This window comes from Varanus komodoensis, unplaced genomic scaffold, assembly GCF_004798865.1.
Source record: "Varanus komodoensis strain SLA01 unplaced genomic scaffold, ASM479886v1 scaffold15, whole genome shotgun sequence".
Lineage (NCBI taxonomy): Eukaryota > Metazoa > Chordata > Lepidosauria > Squamata > Varanidae > Varanus > Varanus komodoensis.
In genome coordinates, this window is record NW_025335440.1 from 25,469,375 (window position 1) to 25,478,466 (window position 9,092).

At 40.6% G+C, this 9,092-nt stretch overlaps 1 protein-coding gene across 1 annotated transcript in view; it reads right to left on the bottom strand.

The window, feature by feature from the left end:
* LOC123020847 (macrophage mannose receptor 1-like) overlaps positions 1–8,539 on the bottom strand; it is a 28,675-nt gene extending 20,136 nt beyond the window's left edge. Inside the window, exons 1-6 of the mRNA XM_044425038.1 lie at positions 7,514–8,539; positions 5,331–5,530; positions 4,455–4,579; positions 3,588–3,675; positions 1,667–1,811; positions 553–594 (exon numbers count right to left, since the gene is read on the bottom strand). Of these exons, the coding sequence (XP_044280973.1) occupies positions 553–594; positions 1,667–1,811; positions 3,588–3,675; positions 4,455–4,579; positions 5,331–5,530; positions 7,514–7,520 (607 nt within the window). The 5' untranslated portion in view covers positions 7,521–8,539. The remainder of the gene's footprint in view (positions 1–552; positions 595–1,666; positions 1,812–3,587; positions 3,676–4,454; positions 4,580–5,330; positions 5,531–7,513) is intronic.
* Between the last annotated feature and the right edge of the window lie 553 nt (positions 8,540–9,092).

Sequence of the window (9,092 nt, forward strand, 5' to 3'; positions counted from 1 at the left end):
CTGTCTATTCCAAGGATGGTGGATCTGTGTCCCACCCGCTGGTCCCTTATCTCTGATCCACAGGTTAAGAGCGCTTCAAACAATGTTCTGTGAAATGCCACCTTCCTGAAGCTAAACAGTCTGGGCTGGTGGTTGGACAGGAGTCTCACTGGGAACTGCATATAGCCACCTTCTGTTCCGCAAAGGAAGTAAGGCAGGATACATGGCTTGAAGGAATTTTCTTCCATCCTGATTCATGCCCTGTATCAGATTTGTCAGGAGGAAATGCTATAGTGAAGTAAGGCCCAGGAGATGGATGGGTTTCATGTGAAAACAGATCATTTCAAACTTACTTTATATGTGAGTGGGATAGAGACAAGGCACCAGTCCCTGTCTTATCTAGCTTGGACACTGAGAGACTAGCAAAGAAGAAGCTGTGCTTGAGAAATGGATGCCTGCACTGCAGCTCCTATGACAAAGTGGGACCCTTCTCAGTGTTAGGAAATGGCAACCTTAATTTGGCTCCCATTGCATCCCAAGCATGCAGTACAATTTCCTTTAATGCAAACTTACTTGGCAAAGGTGGATTTGTAGGTTCTGGTTTTAGCTGTATTCCTAGGGGGAAAATAATATAGCATGGTTATTGCATTAAAACCAGCATATCGCTTAACATCACACTAATACATCATGCTAGCTGAAACTCTCATTTTTAAACCAGTGTTGCACCAAATGATCATATAGCCCCTAGACAGAGTCAAGAGTCCCAGCTTCTCAGTCAGAAAACAGCCCTGAAAACAGCCATCTGAGTGGGATGGTGTTAACTGGTGTCCTGAAACATCAGTGGGTTGGACCCGATGGCCTTCTTGGTCCCTTCCAACTCTACTATTCTATGATTCTGTGAAAGCAGGAAGTGGTTTGTTCCCCATGAATGAGATTTTCCCTGTTTCTCTACCATCGACATCAACAGGAAGGAAACTGACTATGTCACTTCCAGATCTGACACAGTTCACAATGCTTTGGGGCGTATCAGTGGCATAAGGGGTATTTTGATGCTCTGGATCTAAGACTCGCCCTGTTACATCCCCAGTATGCTGTTTCCTTCCCCACCGCACAATAGAGAATACCATGACTGTACCATCCCCCAAGAACTTGGGGGTCATCCTTTCCACTGGCAGAGCTGCACCTAAGAGTATTTCAGAGTTCCCCAGCCACCTTCTGGCTGGCTGTAACACTGCAACCATCGCATTCATGCATATCTTTGTCCATTTTAGTAAAGCATTATGACGGAGCTTCTTGTGGCTTGAATGTGATGACAGTGAATTATCCCCATTTAGTTTCTCTGATATACAGAAGATAGCTAATGTCTCAGATTCCAAAAGCTACTGGAGTTAATCAGTTAAAATGCTGATTTGTTTTAAAATATGTTTTAATATTAGTTGTGTGATACTTTCTTACAAGCAATCTTCTGATGAAGTTATGGCTTAATAGGACATGACACGAAGACAATAATACTAGGAAAGTCAAAGAGAGAAAAAGAGGAAGACCAAGTATAAAATGGGTCAATTGAGTCTACATGAGGTAAGCGTGGCTATCAAGGGCAGGACAATTTGAAGGGGGCTCATTCACAAGCTGCCGTAAATTGGAAATGATTGGATGGCATATAACAACAAATGACTTGAAACGTTACCTTTTTTGACCTGGCAAATCCAGTAATATGCTTCATCACAGTGCACATCATTCCAGCGCATGCGAGTGTTTCCATTTATCTCTGCACAGTGTTCCACACCATTATAATTATTGGGTTCTCCATATTCCCAGTTTGTATACCCTAGCTAATATAGAAATAAGTCTGTTATGCATTTGCCTGGAAAGCCTAGATGCCTGGAAAGAAGGCTATTTCCTTATGCTACAAAATAGATTCCAATTATACAGCATCCACTGAATACAATAGGTATTTATTTATTTATTTATTTATTTATTTATTTATTTATTTATAAAATTTGTATGACATCCATTAATTGCATCTCTGGATGGCTTACAACATAGATCAAAATAAAATAGATAAATAAAATAGGTAGGGAGAGTTCCAAAGATTTGAGACTCTTTGAGGTGATGAATCAGTGTAATGCTGATCATGAACACAAAGATGGAAGTCAAGATGGCTGATATCAACTTCTCAACAGCATATGTTCACCATAAAGTTCTACTGTTTAACCAATTTTGATAAAATGTTCAAGGCAAGTAAGTAGTAGCTCTAACATTTATTGTGCACCTCCCTGAAAGCCCTGCATTGGCTATGGGCTGCAGTATATTTGTTTAATAAATAAATAAACAACATTTATCTTGAAGGTTTTAGAAACTCAAGCTGAAAAGTTAAAGTAAAAATGTAAATCCTGTACCAAGTTTTTTTATGAAACCAAATGTATTAGATCTGGAAAATCAAATGTCATATAATTTGCATACAGATCAACCTTATGTGATAGTAAGATGCTGAGAAAATTAAAATTTTAAAATCCGGAATGTTTAAAATTCTCCCAAAGTCCCATTATTAAAATTAAATCTGAAATATATGCATTGTTCTGTAATGAGAACAACTGTGCAACTTTTACTTAGGTATTACTCAGCATAATTTTTAGGGCTTCCGGTTGCTTTTAAATCTACTTTTGCAGTAGTGTGGTAAATGACTATATGGATGACATAGCAGAAACAAATGAATAGGATTCCATTGCCATTTTACAAGAAACCAAATAGCTGTTTCCTCTGATGTTTTGATAGAATATAAACTGGCAAAAAGAAAACCTGAAGGTATACTATGGGTAAGCAAAAGTAGGATGTAAGCAAGTGAAAAATACACCAAAAATATACATTGCAGATTCTCAGCCTCTTTCTTAGCTAAAATTATATAAATGTGGCCATCTTGCAGCTCTTCGGATGGAGACTCTCTACACAAGATGTCAATAAGATGGAAAATGTAGTCTATCTTTTGTTGGAACACACAGGCCTTATCATCTCCTTAAACAGTTGTGAGAGAGCTCAGAATTCCACATCTTTAGAAATGACTGCAGATAGCTATTTTTTTTTTAAATCCTACAAACAGAAAACATTCAGGAATTTCTCAGGAGACTGTCTGGGAGAAACTTTCTCAAGTTTTTCATGTTCTCCTCCCAGAGAAAGCTATTTTCCTCAGGGGTAGTCCTGCTAGTTTGTTGCAACAAAAAACAACAAAAAGTCTTTTGTTATCTTAAAAACTAAAGTAACACATTTTTTGTGGCATAAGATTTCAGGTGCCACAACAGTTTTCATTTCTACTGTTGTACAAAAACAAAACCACTGCACAGAATTTTCTTCAAATGTTTGTGAAGTATGTGTGTGTGTGTTCCCGCAAAGAAAAAATGTGCAGGAAGCATGCAATTTCACATAATTTGGAGTTGGAACAAGCTCTCAGGTTGAAATGAGAGGCTCTTGATAAACTTGCATTCAACAATCTAATTCATTTCAAAATGTGAAATTATCTAGGTACTTCATCTCACAGTTCAGCAATCCCACCTAGGCAAGTAAGTAGGAAGAACAATAGAAAGAAACACTGGGAGAAAGTGTAAGCCACTCACTGGAGACCCGTCACTCCACTGGAATCCTTCATCCGGATTTATGTAATTTAAACCTAACCAGTAATGCGAAGTGCTGAATCCATAGTTCCTAAGAAATCACACAAACAAAAGTATCCTGAAGGATAGTAAAGAGACATGATGTTTCATAAATCACTTTCCTTGAATAATTGCTCCTCAAAAGGTTGAAACTCATGAAAATATCAGATATGACTAATAATTACTATCACCAAGTGAGTGAAAGGTAATTAGCTTTCAGGTCACCTTGCTGGCCCATTTATTTGAAATCAGGCTTTCTTCTCTAACTCAGCATTTTCCTTTCAGTCTGTGTGCTTATTGTGCATGTACAATCAAAGCAGTTGACAAAAAATTCAGAAGATAAAACAATCAAATAAAAACATAGTAAAGCATTGAAAGAAGCCTTAAAATCAGTCCTGATAATGTTAAGAGTCATGTTAAAAATTATGTCATTATGCTCGATCATATTTGATGATCGAGCAATATGAAATGTCACATTTTCCCCATGGTTTAATTTTTCTTTTGGCCTTCTTTTGTGTTTGTGTTATAATAATCGTCACCAGATCAGAATTAATGTTGATGTGCCTTTTGATGTGAGAATTCAAACGTATGTCCTAATCTATTTTCCACAAAAATAGACTTTCATATGGGACTCAATGGTACTTTTCCATTTGTTCTTAGAATGGAAGAATTGCGATGCATAGATTAGATGTAACCCCCAAAGTTTTGAACTAGGGCTCCCATCAAACTTAGCCGGTATAGCCAACGGTGAGGAATGGCTGACTTTGTAGGCCAAAACATCTGGAGCTCCACAAACTGCCCAGCCCTAGCTAGATGGAATAGTTTACTCACGATAAGTAACGCTGCAGTGAACGTTCTTCTTTCAAACTGCTAATGGAAGCCAGGTCTCCTCCAATAGCTACGCAGAAGCTCTGAGCTTCAGCCCATGATTTCTTTTCATCTCCTTTGGTGAAAGCCTAATGACAATGCATTAATTTATGCTTAAGCACAATATACTGTGCAGATGTGAACAATGAAAAGCATTACTTCAGAACACAGGGATGCCATGAAGTGAACTATAACAAAGCAAATAGGAAGCAATATAGACATTTACCTGGCCCCGAGACTCCGTCTGACCCAACTCCATTTGAAAGACAACCATCAGAAGGAACACCTGAACAATGGACTAGGAGGCACACAGGTTACCTGGCCCCAGCCTTCCCTACTATGGTGTGACGCAGTGATCCGAATGTCTATCCATATCATAGCAATTATTTCTAGATTTGAATGTGTGCAAGTACATCAGCATATTCCCACTTTCAACAAATCCATGCTTACCTTTGTCCTCTTGGTTGGTCATTCATAAGTGGCAAGCTAATCCTAATTTTTCCTGATAAGGCAGCCTCTTACCATTAACGAGGAGGAGGAGGATGCATTTATACCTTGTTTTTTATCCCTCTTGAGAGGAACCCAACATAGTTTACACAGACCTCTTCCCCTCCATTTTATCCTCCAAACAACAACCCTGTGAGGTAGCTTAGAATGAGACTGAGTGACAGGCCCAGTGAGCTTCATGGTGCTTTGGGACCAGACCCAGATGTCCCGTGACCCCAGTTCAAATCTCCAAGCACCATGCAACACTGACTCTCCATGTGTGTGGTGTGTGCGCACATGGAAAAACATCTCAGTGTGGCAGGTATGTCTAATTCCAGCTATTAAATGTCTTACTTTGTAGCACACACTCCTCTGGTCACTTGACCCCCACTCGTCGGGGCATGTCGGGGCGGGAGTTGTTGTTGGCACAGGTGGCGGAGTGACTCCAAGAGCCAAGTGCTTGCAGACAAATTTGGCCTTTGTCTCACATGTCAGAAGATCCCATAAGCCGCCTGCAATTCCAGTTCTCATGGCAACACAGCCGACCTTCCGTCCTACATGGCACATTAAGAGACAGACAGGTAATTTAAAGTAGCATATTTCGTAAAAAAATCACTGCCCCAATTCTCAATATAATGCCTCCCAGTTCTATTTTAGGATAAAATCCATTTTCATATATGATGATACCAAGATTTCTTAGTCTGAGATGTATCTCGTATAGATGTCCACAAAAGAATGGAGGAAAAAATTGAGAAAAATATATATTTTAAGAAATATAGATCACACACTGGATGCTGTGGTGTTTGTTTTATTCTACTCATTTTTTGTAAGCCATCCCAAGATGCTTGGGTTAGAAATTCTTCAAATAAATAAATAAATAACATTCAACACATGTCCATTTGATTTTAAAATGCTGGAAAAACAAAAGCTAGTTTAAGCTTCACTGTGCAGTTTGGGAAAAGCTGGGCAAAATACCAGGTGGCTATGGAAAACAACGGAGACTTACATGGCACAAGAAACCAGAGACTCCACAAGGAAAGCGAAAAAGAAACACATGGATCCCCTGCGTGCACAAACTGGTCGTCTGTATTACAGGAAACTGGAAAGTAGCTCAAAAACTGCAATGCCATTTTTAAATCAGGGCACATCATGGAGAGAGGGCCTGTTTCTCTTGCCCCATTTGAAGGGGTATTCCAGGCCTTCCCCATTCATTTTGATGAATGGTCCTGGAAACTCTGTTGAACCCTGGTGCAGAGATTGTTTAAGTCAATAAAACATAATGCTCTTTAAAAGTAAGTCTCTAGCCCTTTTACTTGTGGATATATAGAAAAGAACAGAACAGGTGTAGGACCTGGGTGCAACACAACTTCTGAGTTACTTGGAGAAGAACTGGAGACTTAGTCTTGAGTTGGAATGGGAAAAGCAGGGGACAGGGAGAAAGGCTGCTGAAGAGTCCAGGCCTCCTGAGAGATGAGTAAACACACTTGTAACCAAGGGGGAGCTTCTGGAATTGGGAATGTGGGCTCCCAACCAAGGTGGGGAGGAAGAAACAGTGGGAATCGGAGATCCAAGAGGTAGCTATCAAATGAAAAGGGATCCACAATGCAGTGTAACATGGTCATCTGAGTGACTCACACCCAGGAATGCCACCATGTGGAAGGAGCTGCCTTGAGGACCAGCCTTAATCACTTATGCAGCTTGAAGAAGAACTGTCATCCTTCGGACTATTTTTGTGTCAACTTTTCCTTAAGATGCTATAATCTAGAAAGCCCACTAGTGGTTAGAGAACCAGCATTATGTAGTGCTGGCTTTAATCCTTTGCCTTCTTTGTTTGCATACGGATTTTAGTCTGCAGCCTGAAGCCCTTTTTGATTGCCTGTAACTTATACAGAATAAAAGCAAATAGAGTAGAAATACAACTGACTAGCTTGTCTACAGTGGCATACCCTACCCCATACCCATATCCTACTCAACTGTTATCCTAAAAGCAAATATAATTAAGGCAGCAATCCTTTCCTATGAGTAAATCCAATTAAAGTGAGTGATGCTTACTTGCCAGTAGAGATACATAGAGGTGTACTCTAAATACTTCAAACTTATCTCTATTGAAGCCCTGACTATTCTGCTGTGTCTTTTTAGGCCCTCTCACCCTAACATTGATAGTTAAAAACTGATAGACAATTCATCTTGAAATGTTTCTTTAAAAGGCTGGGAAAGCTGTGGGTCAGGGTTGCATCCTCTGTCTTGTATATTACTGAAAAGCAGAGATTTGAGTGACAGGTTTTCAAGAGATGGTGCAGAAATATACTTTCAGAGTTAACCAAGTTAACACAAGAAAGCAAATTGATGACAAGCAAATAAACCGAATATTCTATGGAAAATCCTTCTGAGGCAAGCTAAGTACTAAAGAACAAATGTGAGAAAAATATGTTCTTTAGAATTCGCCACGTAATAAGGGGTGAAATGAGAAGATGAGCTTCCATTGCCAAATAAAGGATGTTAGTGCAAACTCATCTCTATAGTATATGTCTATGTACCAGGCATTTCTGAATTCCAGTGAGTGAATTTGACAGCTTCTCCATTGGTCCACTTGAATGTTCCTTTTTCTTCGAGATCAGAAAGACCAATCCAGAAATAGGTTTCAGGCCTGAGCCCGATCAAACTGGTCAGATATGCTTGCTCATATCTGTGAAAAAGATGAATGACCACGCTCAAATTTCACAGTGTGTCACTTCTATGAAATGATCAAAATACATCAGAACAGTAGCATATGTCCTTAAATCCACCCAGTGGTGAAAAGAGGCATAGACTTCACTGAGGCAACTGATTTGTATACTTCCCTGCACACACAAAAGAGGGTGGCCATATGCCAAGGACAGTCCTCTATTTGAAGGGCTGCCCAGTTCAAGAGAACCCTAAGAAGACAATGCAGGGGTCATAAGTTGCTGGTGAACTGTTAGCATCTGGACTCACCAGGCTGGTCAGGTACACAGCTCACCTGGCCTCTGCCCCTCTGCTATGGTGAGATGCACTGTGTGTCTATTAACATTATACAAATTATTTCTAAATACATGCATACACCCTAAATACAAATGCAAACATTAGCCTATGAAATCTTATGAAAATCTGTATCCTGTAATTTTTTGGGGGGGAGGGCAAAGTGTAAGCAGCCACCCTGACCTTAAACTCCATATGTTGATGGTCACTTAGTGTACAGCACATGACGCTTGATCTTAACCTTCCTTCTATGAATGAAGTAGAGTTCATAGTGCTAGAATGAGGCTTTCCCACCTCCTCCTTCCCTTTGAAGATGCTTAGACCCCTGAGAAATCTGCTTCTGCAAGAGGGCTCCTCGGGAATACTGTAGGCACTGTTGCAGGGAGCTTGTGTGAGGATGGGGAGGGGGGGTTGGTAGGATCTCTCTCTTTCTCTCAGTTCTTGATTGGAGGAGCAACTTCAGGGCCAAGCCTTGGATTTTCTCAACAATTTCAGATTAAATGTATAAACAGTGCATTGTTGTTGTTGTTGTTAGTCGCGAAGTTGTGTCTGACCCATCACAACCCCATGGATGACATTCCTCCAGGCCTTCCTGTCCTCCACCATCCCCCGGAGTCCACCCAAGCTCACACCAACTGCTTCAGTGACTCCATCCAGCCACTTCATCCTCTGCCATCCCCTTCTTCTTCTGCCATCTATTGTTCCCAGCATTAGGCTCTTCTCCAGGGAGTCCTTCCTTCTCATTAGGTGGCCAAAGTATTTGAGTTTCATTTTCAGGATCTGGCCTTACAAAGAGCAGTCAGGGTTGATCTCCTCTAGGACTGACTGGTTTGATCGCCTTGCGGTCCAAGGGACTTGCAGGAGTCTCCTCCAGCACCACAATTCAAAGGCCTCAATCCTTCGGTGCTCATGGTCCAACTTTCACAGCCATACATTGCAACTGGGAAAACCATAGCCTTGACTATACACACTTTTGTTGGCAGGGTGATGTCTCTGCTTTTTAGTATGCTATCTAGATTTGCCATAGCTTTCCTCCCCAGGAACAAGCGTCTTTTAATTTCTTGGCTGCAGTCCCTGTCTGCGGTGATCTTGGAGCCCAGGAAAATAAAATCTGTCACT